Raw genomic sequence first — 16,099 nt, forward strand, 5'->3', positions numbered from 1 at the left:
CCCTCACATGTGCATGTGCTCAATCGGCCCAGCTCTGCAATGATGGCACCCAAGAGTTCTTGGCTTGGCTTGGCTAAAGAATTTTGGGCTCATCCCGTGGCTGCATGGTGAATGAGAGATGGCAAAAGAGTTGGAATCAGCGAAAAGGGGACTTATGTTGGTGTTAGCAATTTGTTTCTTGCAGCGGACTCAACTCGTCACCCGACTAGTTCCCACCTTGGCGAGTCTTTTAGGAGCATCGCGAAGGCCGCCCAGTCGACTGAAGAGTGGGAACAGAGAAATTAGCACGCATGAGTTATCTCGGAGGGAACTCGCACAGATGGAGAAGCAGGGCGTGGGAAATTTTGAATGATTCTAGAGTTTCTGATATGCATGCGATCACGAAAATGAGCCCAGCTGAGAGCTTGAGAAGGCACTATATGAGCTGGCGAATGGTACTCTAGTTTGCCCACATCGGCCCAGATCATCCCTCATTCAAGGGAACATCCGTCGATCTGCAAGCTTTACCCGAACTTGGCCTTTGCTCAAATCAGCCATGTCTCGTTTCACTCAAGTTCTTTTCCTAGCAGCTGCGGCAACATCCGCCGTGGCTCGCAGTCCAACACCTCGGTTCCCTTATGACGACAACACGTCATCTTACTGCACGTGGTGGTTGAACTACGAGGGTAACGAGAGTTGCGACGATATTCTGGACACCAACTGGATCACCATCGAGGAGTTTAGGCGATGGGTAGGCATCAATCCACATTTTCATCTTCTTGAGACAACACTCGAATATTAAGATAGCTAACGATATGCTACACAGAACCCATCAGTAGGCGCAGCCTGCTCGGGCATGGAGACGGAACGATCATACTGCGTCGAAGCCTTCGGTGAGCCTGAGCCGACGGCCGTTCCCACGCCCACGCCCACTATCACTCCAACTCCAACCATAACTCCCGGTAATGGCATCACCACTCCTCAGCCCACCCAGCCCGGCATGGTTGACAACTGCAACCGGTTCTACTTCGTCGAGGCAGGCCAGAACTGTGCTGATATCGCGTCGGCACACGGCATCTCTCTTACTCAGTTCACTACCTGGAACCCAAGCGTAGGAGGTACAACCTGTGGCGGCCTTTGGGCCAATGTCAACGTCTGCGTCGGTATACTTGGAGGCACTCAGACAAGCGTTCCTCCGGCTACGACAACCACTTCCGCCGGCAACGGCATCTCGACGCCCCAACCCACCCAACCCGGAATGGTCAACAACTGCGACCGGTTCTACTTCGTCCAGTCGGGAGACTCTTGTGTCCAGATTGCCTCAAACCACGGTATCTCAGTCACCCAGCTCGCAACATGGAACAATGTGGGTGGTGCCGCCTGCGGCGGGCTCTGGGCCAACGTCTACATCTGTGTACGTGTTATTGGGGCGACCCCAACCACCGCTGTTCCAGCTCCACCGACGACAACCGCCCCGGGTAACGGCGTTTCGACTCCTGTTCCTACACAACCTGGCATGGTTGGGAACTGCGACCGCTTCTACTTCGTTGAGTCTGGTGACACGTGTGTTGCGATTGTGTCGCGATATGGCATCACGCTTGCGCAGTTTACCACTTGGAATAACGTTGGTGGGTCTGGTTGCGGCGGCCTCTGGGCTAATGTCTGGGTATGCGTGCGTATTCTAGGTTGAGCCTTCTCGATTTCAAAACAGTTCAGACTGGAGATTCAGATCTAAAAAGAAGAATCACATATTAGCACAGAGAAATTCACTTGACCAGACGAGTCTTAGGGAGAAACAATCTATGCCAAAGCCAATTGCGCCTTTCAGAGTGCTTGCGTCGTGTACTTAATTATCTGACTTGAAGACACTAAGCTGCGCCTCCATCCAGCCGCAGCCAATTTAGGAATAGTGGTGCCTTCAGCACAGGTCCCCCTTCATAAGTCACCGTCGAATGTAGAGCTGAGTGGCTTAGAAATAAAAACAATATCTCAGCCTCTTTTCCTCCACACACCGAGACCTCGTATACGGATCCCTTACAGCTGAGTTAATGCCCCGCGTTGTCAACATTGGCAGCACAACATCACGCGGTCAAGCCGTTGTCTTGGGGAAATGAGGTTAAGACACCACCACTCTATGCGACGCGCTGAGACATCAGTCATCTCGTGATGGTCCAAATACGCTGCGTAATTCTGATGAAGCAGTAGATATTCGGCACTTAAGCCCAAGATTGCCCTCACAACTTTGGCCGCGTTCTCTGTTCCTCAATATCAGAGTGAAGTTCAGATTTCACCTCCAGGGGCCAATTTACTTCCATCGAAATGAATATTACCACATTTCTAAGCATATTTTACGTTGCGCCCGCGCTGGTGCTCGCTGCAAGCTGCAACAATAACTGCGGTCGGCAAGTCGCCGGAACAGGACGACGAGACCCTCCTCTCTCTTCAAGATCATCTCTGTGTTCAGACTTCGTGACTACCTATGTCACAGTCGCACGTGGGTATGAATTGTGCCACGCCTTTCGAACATTACAATCATCGACTGACATGTATCAGACCACCCACCGACACACCGCAATCGCGCGAAGAACCCTCGGTGCCGATTGTCACGGGTACCAAGCCTACTTATGCCAGCGCTTGTCCGGTCCAACCGCCTACTGGTCCGCCTGCCAATGCTTCACCGGGGTCAAGGCCACCACCATCACTATAGTAGCGGGAGCGGAAACAACGACCAGCAGCATCCCATCTTCACAGATTATCAGCACGCCTCTTGTCACGACGACCGCAACCCCCACGTCCGACTCTCCGTCTCCTTCGTGTACAATCGGCGCAGAGTTCGCGCTCCATATCATCGAAGAGGAGTCGGACCTGTGCCAGAATATGCTCCTAGACCCATACTTCGGGCCTGAGAACTACGACATTGAAGGTCTCCTCCAAGGCAGACATCCTATGGGTGTCGGCACCACGCGGTATATTGAATTTGAACAGCAGGATGACAGCTTGCCTATCAACTATGGCGGCGTCCAAGGTCCCCCTGGATCCAGCCTGAAGTGCAACATCCTTGTACACCGCGGTTATATTAAAGCCACTCTGCCCGGCGCTTACGAGTTTCTCATTAGCGAACCCCCACGCGAGGATGTTCTTTTTGTGTGGTTCGGCGACAAGGCCAAATCTGGGGCATTCAACGTCAGTAACGCCGATATCATTGTACCAAACGATAATGGGTGGCCCTATCGCTATTTCGTTTATTTCAAGGACGCCTCGGAGTACATACCTTTCCGCATGTTCTGGTCTCATGGGAGGGGACGTAGTGAATTCTTCGTGGGAATCTTCCCAACGTATCCTGTTGGCTTAGACGAGGACGTGGAGCCTGAGAATCCAGTCTTCTACTCGAACTGTTCTGGTAGCAAGAGCCCTGCTCCGGCTTGGCCTTCCTGGGAAAGTGAGGACTACTCCGGAGGAAATTGATCAAAGATGGTTTGCCTGAGAGTGGGTAGCCTCCCAAGTTTGAAAGATAGCATCATGTAAAGAGAGGTTTTCCACAGGGACCGGACATGGATGGAACTTTCTATCTGCCTTTCTAAAAGTCAACGAGCATCCTTCAAGCTACCGAAAACATGTGCGGACAACTTTTCCATGACTGAAAGAGATTCTCATCGAAATAATATCTTTTTGGAAAACAGCTAAGGTCCTGGAGTAGATCTTCGGCATTGAGCACCCATCAGGTTGATCTACACTGAAGCTAGACATGTTAAGTACTCGACTATTTTTTGTGGATGATTGCATTGATTGTGTTTTATCACTTCGGCTTTCTCTGTGTAATGTTTTCCTTAGGTATCTTGGAAGCTCGAAAGTTCAGATGCTGGTGTTGCACATAGTTGAATGACGAGCGAGTATGAAATGAAAAGCCCTGAGGGACTTTCTCTGATCAGAGACTGTATTACTATTCTAATGTGTCCGGTAATGCGAAGCGTTTGAGAGACTTAGTGAGTCATACGCCGCGTGCTCGAAACCTTGTGTCTTGATCTTGCCTTGGTGCATCCGCAAGCAATTGGTTTATTATTTGGCCGGGCTGCCACCGCTGGGAGTGTTAGGGGGAGGGCGAGGAGCGGGGGGAATAGGGCGAGGAGAAGGGACGGCCATGATTGCTATTTTGAGCGTGGAAGGTGGCAAGTTGTAAATGTCGATGCGGTGGTTTCTGGTGTTTGCTGCTGTGATAAATCGTAAGTAAGTTTCCAAATGGGAACGCGAATCTTTTATAGGATCTTATGACTGTATGAGGAACATGGTGAGCAATAGACATGATCAGTGTTTAGCAGAAAACATGAAGTCAACTTTGTCTTAGGCCTCATCTCATGTCCGAAGACTCGTCGTGCCCAACACCGCGCATGGCATAGTGAATCCGGGGGAAGCGCAAGTGATTCATAGCCTCTTCGAGACCTCCGAAAGCTTTCAATAATAGTAGGTTGCGCTGTGGGAGCTTTTCTGCCTCTCCTTTCGAAAGACGGTTTACCCATGGAAGGCATGCAGCAGCTGTAAAACCCCATCGTCCCTAAACACTCATGTAGCAGTCACGCACAGGTCCCAGCTGTCAGTTACCAAGTGGATATCAATCTTTATCTCATTAAGCCGCCAAACGCCAAGCATAATAACGCCGTTCCATCATGCTATTTACTTGGGGACCAACTTGATATTGTACTCAAGCTCCCAGGGAGCCTTAGCATCGCCTTTCCTTTCCAAGAACCTCACGGTAAGGCCATCCTTCACCGCGAAAACAGAGTCATCCTCGAGGTACTTGGAGTCCTCGTCAAAAATTTGTGTCGTGACAGACTGGAAGCTCTCTGAGCGGACCTGTGGAGCTGTTAGGATGGATGTTTCTGCCGCAACATGAGCCAAGGGGAATCTTACAATCAGGTGAATGTGAGCCGGTCTGTATGGGTGGCGGTGAAGGAGTCCCAGCAGCTTGCCAGCTGGGCCATCGTCGGGAACCTTTGCATCATGTCAGCAAGGAAATCGTTCACGGCTTTTCAGCGTCAATACTCACGGGATAGGGGGTGGGTCGCAGGCAGTAGAAGCCATAGCGGCCCTCCGAGTCAGTCTTGAACACACCACGCAGGTTGTGTTCAGGCTGATCGGCATCTTGTTGCTCGTACAAACCTAAAAAGGCAAATCAGATCGAGGCCCCTGCATCTGCAAATTCAGGGGTTCCATACCATTTGTTGAGGCTTGCCAGACATCAACCGACGCGTTGGCCAACGGCTTTCCGGTGTTGGAGCATGTTACTTGACCGTACATCCACGCAACTTGACCGTCCTCTGGGACCTTGAGCACGATGGTGCTGCCGTTGCTGCGAACGGGAGTGTCGGCGCGCCAGAAGGGGCCGAGGATAGCCGTCGCGGTACCGGGCTGGCCGTTCCTCGTCGCCACCCGGTTTGTGATATCATCAACAAGCCTGTTTCCGGCGTCAGTCTCACTCAACTTGGCATTTTCTGTGTTTGTAATACATACGATTCGAGTCCAATAACGTCGCACAGGAGCTGGCCCTCATTGCGACGGTCGTTGCTCATCTGGCCCGCCCAGTTGATCATGTTGACACCCATCATCCACTCATCCGTGGTGAGGTCGACCTCGCGCGCAAAGTCGTGGATGTGCTGAATGAAGGAAGTGAGAATGACACGGAGCCTGGGGTCGGTCTCCTTGCCCATGGAGGCAATGACCTGCTTCGTGAAGTCTTGGCCGAGACCGACATCTTTGTTCTGTAACGAGCCCATGATTGATAGTATTGAGTGTGTTTTTTCTTTCACGACAAAACTGCGAGATGGTGAAGCCGGGCGATGAGCAGGTCGAGGATGGTTCGCAGACAGGCTACTTAAGACGAATTAAGTTACGCCACAGGTGGTCTTTGTTCTCCGTCCCGCAGTTGGAGGGAAAGATACTTATCCCAATCATCGTTCGTGTATTACTCGCCATTTTTCCTGCTTCGTCAGTTGATTGCACGTGCCCGGCGGGTACTGCCGGCCGTCGACTCCTCTGTTCGCTTTTGGGCCGGATACGCCCCCCGGTTCCGGGGTGGTATTCCCATTTCGGGTACGGGGAAGAGGATCCGACGCAAGGGGCATCTGCCGAGATCTCCCATTTTCTGGCGAGTCTGGCCTGACGACGCCCGTGGCCCGGTGCTTCGTGGACTGGGGCCCCCGCACTTTGGGTTATCTTTGTGGAGATTCGCGCGCGGGAGGATGGGATCATGGGGGTGGTGGCGGTCCGCTGCTAGTCGTGACTGTGACTTCATGTCTCTGTGTTGCTTTGGTGCGTTGGCATGTCCCCGAAACGGTCGGCTTCGCGTCGGGAAATGCACTGGCGGGTATGGGCGGGGCTATCTTGGACCCTATTCTGTCACGTCGCTTTGGATGTTTTTCGACCAGCATGGTGCCTTGGTGATTGAATATTGCGACTTTTCGATTGAAATGTTTTAATCGAACGTGCATTGAGTTGTAGTTGCGATAAGGCATTAAGAAAGTTACACGAGAATTAGTCTATCATGGTTGAGGGTCCACAAGTCGTCTACGGTGTACAAAGCTCAACCTTTCACAACGCCATTCGTGCCGTTGATACCGTTGGTGTGACCTTCTATCAAATGATCCTCTTCCGGTCCGAAATCCCAACTTGCTGGATCTGTGCCGTTTGGCCTGCTCGCTCTCTTGAATCCAATATCGATGCCGTCAATCTTGACCACGGGTCTCACGGCCTCAACCTCTGCCTTGTATCCCTTTGAGTACCACTTTTCGCGAATCTCCTTCGAGCTGAAAAGCTCCGGCGCATAGCGCTTCATGGCTTTTAGTGCCGTGCCTGAGATTTGATCGACGCTGTGACTGTGTCTCAGAGCGAGGAAGTCGTCGCCCGCCAACTTCAACAGCTCGCGCCTGACTTCTTCTGGGTACTGTCCGACTTTGATGAGGAGCAGATCGTATTGCAGGAGAGATGCTTTGCCGTGCCACGAGCCACCCTTGGTAGCTCTGTTGTAGAGACCGGTTAGAGCCGCAATGGCACCCATGCAGCCCGTTCCGTAATCAGAAATGGGGAAAGGGGGAACAACCGGCTCATCCAGCCCCATGAAACGGCCTTGCGCCCACGCCACACCGCTGACCTGTGATCATGTTAGCTGATAATTGAAAATAGCGAGGGCCTGAACTGACGCAGTCGGCAATCTGTTGCCATCCAGGCCGTGAAGCCCACTCGCCCTGATACCCGAAGCAGTTTTCGTTGACGTAGACGATACCCTTTCCGCGGTCCTTGGCGAGTTTCGTCAGAGCAGTCGCGCCGTAACCGAGCTTTTCCAAGGCACCAGGCCGATACCCGTCAAGAACGACATCCGCTTCTGCTAGCAGGGCTTCAAACTGCTTTCTTCCCTCTGGCGTCTTGAGATCCAGGTCGGCGGCATGCTTTCCCATGTTGCCATCAACCTGGAAAAATGGGACATCGCTGAGGTTGGGGCTCGTAATTTTCAATACATCCGCGCCATACTCGCCCAAGATACGTCCGATTACCGGCCCAGCGATGATGCGACATAGCTCAAGCACTTTGACACCGGCCAGGATGCGCTTGTCAGATGTGCTAGGTAGCGGCGTTGGAGGTGTTGAGTTCTCCAGGTTGTCAACGCTCCAAGGAGGGAGGCTGACGTTCGTCTTGCCCTATAAGGAAAACCGTCAATATCAGATGGGGAATATGATATGTGAGATTGACTTACATGAGGTGTGCGGAGGAAGTCTTCATGCTTGAGTACGGGTACGCCAGCCTGGCGTTTCTCTGCATTCAGGCGCTCGAGCTCTTCGGTGGTGAAATTCTTTACATGAGATTCAATTGCATCGACAATTGCGTCATGATCATCCTTCAGGTCCGGTCTGAACGGCTCCAAGCCTATCATGCCAAGAGTCGTTGATGCCTCAAGTGATCCATGAATGTGGTAGTACTCTCCTCTTTGCTTAGTTTCGTACAGGTTTGCTGACATGCGACGGTACGGATCGGATTGCGCTTTTAGCAAGTCCGTGTCTGGGACAGTTAGATCTACTTGATCCGCCGAGTGGTGAGAACCGTGATTGTGAGCTCACCTTTCAGCATCTTCTTGACCTCTTTGTCCAACTTTCCATAGCCGCCAACAGTCGCCAAATACGCCTGAATCAAGAACGCAGTGCTCTTCTCCAAGCTCACTGTGACCTTTGGCTCAGTCTTGGGTCCAAACTTGGTAGCTGCAAGCGCTCCAGCAACACCACCCTCAATGGCCTTCAAAGCTGAGGCCAACTCCGTTTCCTTAAACGGAATAGGAAAGTACGGCAGGTCGCGAGTCGCCGTGAGTTGCACATTTTTGGTGATTTTCTCAGCTTCAGCAGGTATCTGCACGGTGCTGAGGACAAAGTCCAGAATGCGCTTCGTTTCAGCGACGGCTGAATATGCTTTCTCGGCCATGATGAGTTTTTGTCGATGCAAAAAGACGTCAAAACTCCCTAGCTGGGCAGGAAATCCAGCTAACACAGGTGATAAGAGAGCGCCGGCCGGGGTGCGTTCATGTAGTACCGTCCCGTACCCGCACTTCACGTCTTTGCGCCTCGTGACTATCACACCTTCAGCTCCATCAACCCTCGGAGAGGAGCATCCATTCTTCCTTGGTCAAGTTTGGGATTTGCCTTCGTCTCAAGAGCCAATAATCCGTTCGCTCTCGTTCTTTCCTCCGTCCGATTCGTGGCCCAGTGTCACAGCGACGAACATCGAAACGTCGGACCCGTAATCGGGTATCGGGTGGCCATTGCTGCGCTTCCAATGAAAGCAACGCAATTGCCCTTCGGGAAGAGCATCCAAAGGACCCGGCTTCCGATATCGTCGGAATCCGGGTGTTCGCTATGAGCGCTACTGCGGGTCTAGTTTGGGGGGCGCTGACTTGGGTGGTTGGGCGTGCTCGGACATGGGGGTTTTCTCGGCTTTGAGAGGGTTGTCGGATGAGGGCTTGACACGTCGGATAAGGGCCCTCGGCGTCTCGTGCTTATTGGACATGGCGACTACCACTTTACTATCTACTTTTCTTGCGAAGTGGTGTCCAGAGAGACAAGGACCTGTGTCCTTGCTGGCTCGGTCAATTATTCACCGCTCCGCCTTTGCTGTCACTTTTCATGTTGATCGTCTTTGGCCTCACTGCCGTCATGCCGATACTGCGGGGAAAGCCCATCATGGAGCGACTGAGAAGCCAAGACTTGGTTGAGGTTGAGGTGTTGAAGTGGGCGGGCAGAGGAGATAATAAAGAGAGCATTACACAAGACATTCAACAACTGTTTCCTCTTTGAAATGGCTAGTGGCGATTGGTCGTCCGTCTTGGCCAATAGTCTGTGATACCCTAGTTGTATCTTGCATTGAGAGCCGCGGATACAGCACTCTGCTGTGTGCCGAGCTAAGCGTCCGACGATCCCGCCCCAAAGCCCGATTCTTCAAGAAAGAAGCACAACCAATGCTGTCACGACAGATGTCAAAATGGACTAGCTCATTGGACCGTCCCTTTCTACACCTTCCCCCATTGCTTCTGAGTTGCTGCCCCCCCTGGCCCCGTCATGGCTATCAAGTCGCCCGGCATGCCGCGCCGTGGAGGGGCGCAAAATCTGGGGAAATTGATGACCTGGGAGCCCCCCTGGAAAAGCGTTCCCCCGCAGGAGCTGAGGCTGCTGTGCCGCAGCGAGTTTGCCCCGGATTTTGGCACTGCAGCAGCAGGCTGGGCTGGCTGGCTGGCTGTTTGACCCAAGAAATCATAGCGGTAATTTTTTCCCTCTTTGCCACGCGTTCCCGTTTTCGCCGTTGCTGTAGCCAACCAACCATCCCAGCGCACGATTTGCGTTTCACAAGAAGTTCAGTTCGGAAGAGAGACGAGGAGATTAAGGGTTTCTGGGTAAGATTTCAGCATCCAGACAATGCCGACGAAAAGGGTCCGACAGAGCGAACGGCGCAGATGCGTCAAAGCCTGCGGCAACTGCAAGCGGCGGAAAGAGCGCTGCGACGGCCAGCAGCCCTGCAGGCGGTGCGTTATCCGCAGAGTCGAGAGCGACTGTTCCTTCAGCGGTCCGACGACAACAACCTTCCCACCCGAGGGCTCAGCTTCATCGGCGAGGAGTCCTCCTCCGACGCAGCAGCAGCAGCGTGTGGCTATTGACGGAAGCCCGGCAAGTCGAGGAGACATCTTCCATTCATATGGCTCAACGGCCTCTTTCCAAGAAGCCCACGGTGTCTCGCCGAACCACCACCACAGACGCGCATCTTCGCAAGTGTGTCATCTCTCGCCCAACACGGTGGTACCGCAGATCTCACGACTCATTGGCGATGGCCGCGGCCGCTTCATGTTCATTGGCGATGCCGCCAACCTGGCCTTCCTGAAAGTCATCCGCCGGCTGGTCCGCGATCGCGTCGGGTCGTGCCCGTTCACTGATGATCCCCTGCGACACCTCATGGTTGAGGCAACTCCAGAAGGACGCCCGAAATGGATCATCACCAACCCAGCAGATATCCCAGCAAAGCCCAGCCCCGAACAGGCAAGGTACCTACTGCGGTGGTACCTGCGGGCAACCAACTGCATACTCGAAGTGTTTGACGAAGCAGAGCTCTTGAAGGATCTGGAAAAGTGGCTCCGTGGGGAACCGACGAGTCACGATGAAGAGGCCATGAACTGCATCTTCTTTCTCACGTTCGGCATCGGGGCTCAGAGATGTCCTGATGATCGAGACGCCGACGCCGAGAAGTACTTCAACTATGGACGGTTTCTGGCGGTCTCATACGCAATGGAGAATCCAACGAACAACACCGTCAGCACCTACGTCTTGATCACCGTCTATCTCCTTGGCGCATCCAGGCGCAATTCCGCCTTCATGCATCTTGGCGTTGCAGTCCGCGCAGCTCATGCCCTGGGTATACACAAAAGGGACAACTCATCTCTCTTCCCAATTCATGAGCAAGAAACTAGGGAGCGTCTATGGAAAGCACTTCGAGTTTTAGACCTGTTTCTCGCGGCTTCACTAGGACGGCCTTTAGCTACCACAGAATCCCGGGACTTCTCATCAACCGACAATCATTCAGCCTCACTGGAGCTATGCTCCATATTTGAGTCGATTCTCAACGACGTCTATGCCAAGCGCATGGTCACTACAGACACCTTGGAGCGCATCAGCGAACAACATCGTCGTTGGGCTGCACGGTTCAGCGATGGTCTTGCCGCCGATGGCGTAAAGTCAGGCATGTATGTTGAAGCAGAGGATGGTGAAAAGTACCCCAACGTGGGACTCTACCACATGAAAGAAGCATACTACTGGAGCATCATGCTACTCTCACGACCGTTTCTCATCGACTTTGTCTCAAGGAACATGGCTCGGTCACAAAACATGTCAACATGGCATGACGAGCCACAGCTCTCATCATCATCTGATCAACTGCTGGTTCACGCGTGCGTAGACTCGGCAATCCGCACCATCGACCTTTTATCGGGCCTCATCACCGATAAGAACGTCTCCAAGCGACATCCCTTCGTCATCAACTCGGTGTTCGTATCGGCCCTGGTGCTTGGTCTGGCCGTATTTGGTGATTTGGACAGCACCTTCCCGCTTGATAAGAGCTTAGCAGACGCCCAAGCGCTCCTACGACGGTTCAGCAAGCATGATCCAGTCGCTAATAGGGAGTTGTCCATAGTTGAACATCTGCAAGGCGCCTGCGTCTTGTACACAGAAAGGAGGGCTCGGCGCAAGATGGAGTGCCAAGGAATGCTCATAGGCGAGCTCTTCGGAAGCGTTCATGATGGTGCGTCGCTATCGAACGATGCTTCAAGAATGGGGTCTGCAAGCTTTGGTCGAGAGTCCCGGATGTTCGGCGGTCAAAGGCTACACAGCACTTCGGATGCGGAAGACTTGAGCAGTATAGACCAGAACGCTTCCCTGACAACAGGGAGCTCCGATGGTCACCAGCTGGGCGGCGCCGAGCAAGCAAGAGGGTCCAATATCACGCAGGCTCTGACACCTTCGACCGACATCTTACTTCCCATGTCGCCAAGGACACTGCTATTCGATTCTTACGCCCACGACATGCCATTCTTTCCTACTATGGACGTGGGCCTGTCACATTTGGGATACACTGATGAGATGATGATGCCGGAAACTGGTGCGTTGCTTGATCCACCATGTTGAGGAGAATTATGACATCTGTATGTATAAAGTAGCGATAGTACGAATTAATGATACCGTAATGATCAAGACACACAAAAGGGAAGTCCGCCAGTGGCTTCATACAAAGCTTCACTCATCTTTCATCTTGGTCACGAAACCATGAACACTGAGACCCGGACCTCAAATCGTAAGTCAGGAAACTTGCGGAACTTATTCGATTCTTGGCTACTGCCTGAAAAAGTAGAAGAACAATAATGCATCAAATGTGCAGCTAATTCGGGCAATTAAACACATCCCGTTGACTTCATGACTTCAATAACTCGCTCAGAAGACCTCCCCAGCTGACCGCCTCAACGCCGCAGTAACATCATCAGGCCTGCTCAAAAATGGTGAGTGGCTAGCATCCATCCGTTCAATGACCACATCCACTTTAGAGGCATCGATCATCTGCTGCTGCGCTGGCGGCGGGATCGCGTTGTCCCGCTCGCAGAGGATGTAAGTCACCGGGATGTCTCTCCAGGCGGCATATGTGAGCTTGCTGAAAAACGTCCTGTAGCTGTGGCACTTTAGTCCAAGCACCGCCTCGGCAGCCGCCTCCTCGTCAAGGTCGTTATAACATATTTCCACGGGCCGTTCCGCGTCGACGATGGTGTCATTCTCTGACAACCTGAACCAAGGCAGCGGTTGGCCTTGGAGCATGTCGATGAGTGAGACCCCTTTTAGCCACGTTAGTCTCTGTGCCATATGAGCCACTTGGAAAGAGTTCCGTTTCTTACCTTCAGGAAGCAGAAAAGCAGCGCAAAAGATCAGGCGGACAATGCCCCCCGGCTTGCCCTCCCTCTTACGTGTTGCTGTATCAAGCCCTCGGCAGGCTTCAGAGCCAACTACACCGCCATAACTGTGCATGAACAGCACCACCTCTTCGCCATTGTCGACAGCCTTCTCAATTGCTTGCCGAATCGCCGCGACGTCGGGCTCAAAGTCCTTCAGCGGTGGGTTGGCTCCGTAGGAAGGCAACTGGACGGACACAGTGTTGTATCCGAGAGCTTCAAGCTGCGAAGTCACAGGCCGAAAGCGAGTCGCGCAGTGCCAAGCACCAGGTACAAAGATGAAGGTTGGTTTAGTCGCCATTGTTGCAGCCGTCTGATGGAACTCAAAAGCCAGTCTGAGGTCTGACCATCACCGAGACTCAATGACAGCGGTGGGGCAGGCTTTTTAAACTCTTTCCTACCCCGTGGGAAACACCCTCCCTTCCTTGGATCTTGAGATTCATCTTGACAGAATCCGGGGAATCTGGGGAAGATACCCGAATTTCCCCAGGCATTGAGTGCCTCTCGGATCGGGCTCCGGTCATGGCGGTGCGACAGGAACTATCGACAAGACTAAAATTAGACGGACATTTTTTGTGGCGTCTGGGGTAACTAACACACAATGGCGCCCACATGGCAATTCTTCAACGCTCAGAGACATCGAACAATCTTCAACAGCCGAAGCTTTAAAGTTTCGGAGAGCATGCAACGGACAAGATTAGTTCGATGCATGATCCCCATCCATCCATCCCCCTCGTTTCCCCTCACTGCCGATAGTGAGAAGTGATACTACCCGGTGTCAATGCACGCCCCTAAAAACCGTCACCCGAAGGCTGCTTCGGCTAGGCAGCTGGTGGACTTTCTAGAATCAACCCAATTCCCGAAGCCGAAGATGCATAACCCGTGACCCGACAGCGCCAGCCAATACGCCACCGCCAGAACGTCAGCAAAACGTGGACGCCCCATCCGAAGATCATCGACGCAGCTTGTCCGTTGAATTTCGGGGCCCGGGACTATCGGCAAGAATTGTCGGTGGCAGCCGATGGGTCCTCCCGGTGGGTGCTGTCATTAATTTTGTCGTCGTCGGCGTCATAGGTCTCATCCGAGTAGCCGGTGAGGCTGTAAGGGACAAGCTCTGCTGCAGGTGTTTTCATTTTTGGTGGTTTGCGCCGTGTACTCTTCCCATGTATATCTTCATAGAAATACCTTTACTCAAGGACAAGACCAAAGATTTTTGAGTCAGCTCGATTATTCGTTTCAAAGCACACGGCGAAAAGGTGACAGACAGCACGTGCCCGTCCTATTCATTTCCGCGTCCGAACTCTATTCCTCCTTGGCACCTCTCTCACTTCTCAACCACACGTATCGAAGATGACGCCGCCGCCGGAGTTTTGCTTGTCTCCGAACAAGGACTTTAATGTCGCTGTAGTCGGAGGCGGTATCGCCGGCCTGACGCTGACTCTCCAGCTCCTGCTCCAGCGGATCCCGACGACGCTGTACGAGCAGGCGCCGCAGTTCGGAGAGATCGGAGCCGGCGTCTCGTTCGGGCCCAACGCGTTGAGGGCCATGTCCCTGATCTCATCGCACGTTCGGGACGCGTTCGAAGCCCAGGTAACGTACAACCAGTCTGAGGACCACAAAGGCGTGTGGTTCGACTTCAGGTACGGCGAGTCTTGCGACGGCAAGTACCAGGAGGGCGACCTGATCTACCGCCTGGAGTGTGACGGCGGGCAGACGAGCATCCACCGCGCTCACTTTCTGGATGAGCTGGTAAAGCTGCTGCCGGACGGAATTGCCAAGTTTGGCAAGCGTTGTGTGGACTATGAGGACGATGGGAAGAGCGTGTTGTTGAAGTTCCAGGACGGCACGACGGCGAGACACGATGCAGTCATTGCTTGTGACGGCATCAAGTCAAAGTTGCGCAGCGTCGTGCTGGGAGAGGATGACCCAGCTGCTAAGGCTGTGTTCTCTGGGAAGTGCGCTTATCGAGGACTCATTCCCATTGAGGAAGCTCAAGAGCTGCTTGGTGAAGAGCTAGCCGGGAACGCGCAGATGTACTGCGGAAGGCATGGGCACATTTTGACCTTTTCCGTAGCCAAGGGCAAGTACATGAATGGTAAGTTTGCAACAGAGTCATTCTAAAAGAGCAGTTGATGTTAACCAAATTTCAGTGGTTGCGATGCGCAGTAAAGACGACTGGAAATCGGACAACTGGGTCGTGTCAGTCAACAAGGAGGAAATGCTTGCCGACTTCGAAGGCTGGAGCGAGCAAGCCCGTCGGATCATCCAGATGATGCAAAAGCCCGATGTCTGGGCCCTATTCGACCACCCGCCTAGTCACACATTTTTCAAAGGACGCGTGTGCCTCCTCGGCGACGCCGCCCACGCCTCAACACCCCACAAGGGCTCCGGAGCCGGCATGGCGATTGAGGATGCGTACGTCATGGGCAACCTGTTGAGTTTGATCTCCAGCCCTGAAGAAATTGAGCCTGCGTTTGCTGTGTACAACAAGACAAGAAAGGAGAGGTCGCAGAACCTCGTCACGGACAGCCGCGAGCAGGGACAGTTGTACGATTTGGAGTTGAAGGATGACCCGGAGTGGATCGCCGAAAACCTGTCAACCCGCATGGACTGGATATGGAAGTACGACTTGACGCAAGAGTTGGAGAAGGGCAGGCGGATGCTGGAAACGAAGGCGCAACTATGATTGGCTGGCTTCTAGGTGTTAACGGGATTGGTATCTTATATTCAGCGATATTCTCAACAAAGCCCATGAATTTCTGGACCAAGTGGCGCCGGTAGTAAGACCCGCTGTTGTCGTAGTTATGAAACCAGTTGTGGTATGACTATTAGCTGACTTGTCGGACTGTTTACTGATCTGGCGAGTTTCGTACTAATCGCCCGACGAGTTTGTTTACTGATCTGACAAGTGTGTTCACTGATCATTAGAACGCTGGCCAAAGTCGTTACCAAAGATATCCTGACATAGTGCAGAGGTCTCAGCCAAAAGTATTCACACACCACCCCCTGCCACAATACGGCCGAGGCCTCAACGCTGTACTGTGGCTCAGCTAATAGTTGGCGGATAAGGTATGATGATTTCAGCTTTTCTATTGGCTAATAGCTCTGACACAAGTG

General features: G+C 52.9%; 6 protein-coding genes across 6 annotated transcripts; 3 read left to right on the forward strand and 3 right to left on the reverse strand.

The window, feature by feature from the left end:
• Window positions 1–535: 535 nt before the first annotated feature.
• Window positions 536–3,444, forward strand: CGCS363_v003538 (LysM domain-containing protein; the record flags this gene model as incomplete). The annotated part of the gene is made up of 3 exons (XM_036635387.1): window positions 536–730; window positions 806–1,645; window positions 2,533–3,444. The coding sequence occupies 3 exons, from the start codon at window positions 536–538 to the stop codon at window positions 3,442–3,444; spliced, it is 1,947 nt and encodes a 648-aa protein (XP_036500280.1).
• A 1,203-nt stretch (window positions 3,445–4,647) lies between these two features.
• On the reverse strand, window positions 4,648–5,747 carry HQD2-2 (Catechol 1,2-dioxygenase; the record flags this gene model as incomplete). Its single annotated transcript, XM_036635388.1, has 5 exons — window positions 4,648–4,827; window positions 4,885–4,965; window positions 5,021–5,133; window positions 5,190–5,428; window positions 5,485–5,747. The coding sequence occupies 5 exons, from the start codon at window positions 5,745–5,747 to the stop codon at window positions 4,648–4,650; spliced, it is 876 nt and encodes a 291-aa protein (XP_036500279.1).
• An 806-nt stretch (window positions 5,748–6,553) lies between these two features.
• smtB-1 (Succinyl-CoA--L-malate CoA-transferase beta subunit) lies at window positions 6,554–8,436 on the reverse strand (the record flags this gene model as incomplete). The annotated part of the gene is made up of 4 exons (XM_036635389.1): window positions 6,554–7,120; window positions 7,170–7,664; window positions 7,721–8,022; window positions 8,082–8,436. 4 exons carry the CDS (start codon window positions 8,434–8,436, stop codon window positions 6,554–6,556), a joined length of 1,719 nt encoding a protein of 572 aa, XP_036499287.1.
• Window positions 8,437–9,920: 1,484 nt separating this feature from the next.
• On the forward strand, window positions 9,921–12,173 carry CGCS363_v003541 (Filamentous growth regulator 27; the record flags this gene model as incomplete). Its single annotated transcript, XM_036635390.1, has 1 exon — window positions 9,921–12,173. One exon carries the CDS (start codon window positions 9,921–9,923, stop codon window positions 12,171–12,173), a length of 2,253 nt encoding a protein of 750 aa, XP_036499288.1.
• Window positions 12,174–12,476: 303 nt separating this feature from the next.
• Window positions 12,477–13,283, reverse strand: CGCS363_v003542 (putative methylesterase 11; the record flags this gene model as incomplete). Its single annotated transcript, XM_036635391.1, has 2 exons — window positions 12,477–12,868; window positions 12,929–13,283. 2 exons carry the CDS (start codon window positions 13,281–13,283, stop codon window positions 12,477–12,479), a joined length of 747 nt encoding a protein of 248 aa, XP_036499285.1.
• Window positions 13,284–14,332: 1,049 nt separating this feature from the next.
• On the forward strand, window positions 14,333–15,668 carry atA-1 (6-methylsalicylic acid decarboxylase atA; the record flags this gene model as incomplete). Its single annotated transcript, XM_036635392.1, has 2 exons — window positions 14,333–15,077; window positions 15,133–15,668. 2 exons carry the CDS (start codon window positions 14,333–14,335, stop codon window positions 15,666–15,668), a joined length of 1,281 nt encoding a protein of 426 aa, XP_036499286.1.
• Window positions 15,669–16,099: the final 431 nt, after the last annotated feature.

The sequence above is a fragment of the Colletotrichum siamense genome (genome assembly GCF_013390195.1).
Source record: "Colletotrichum siamense strain Cg363 chromosome Unknown KSG_Cg363_contig02, whole genome shotgun sequence".
Lineage (NCBI taxonomy): Eukaryota > Fungi > Ascomycota > Sordariomycetes > Glomerellales > Glomerellaceae > Colletotrichum > Colletotrichum siamense.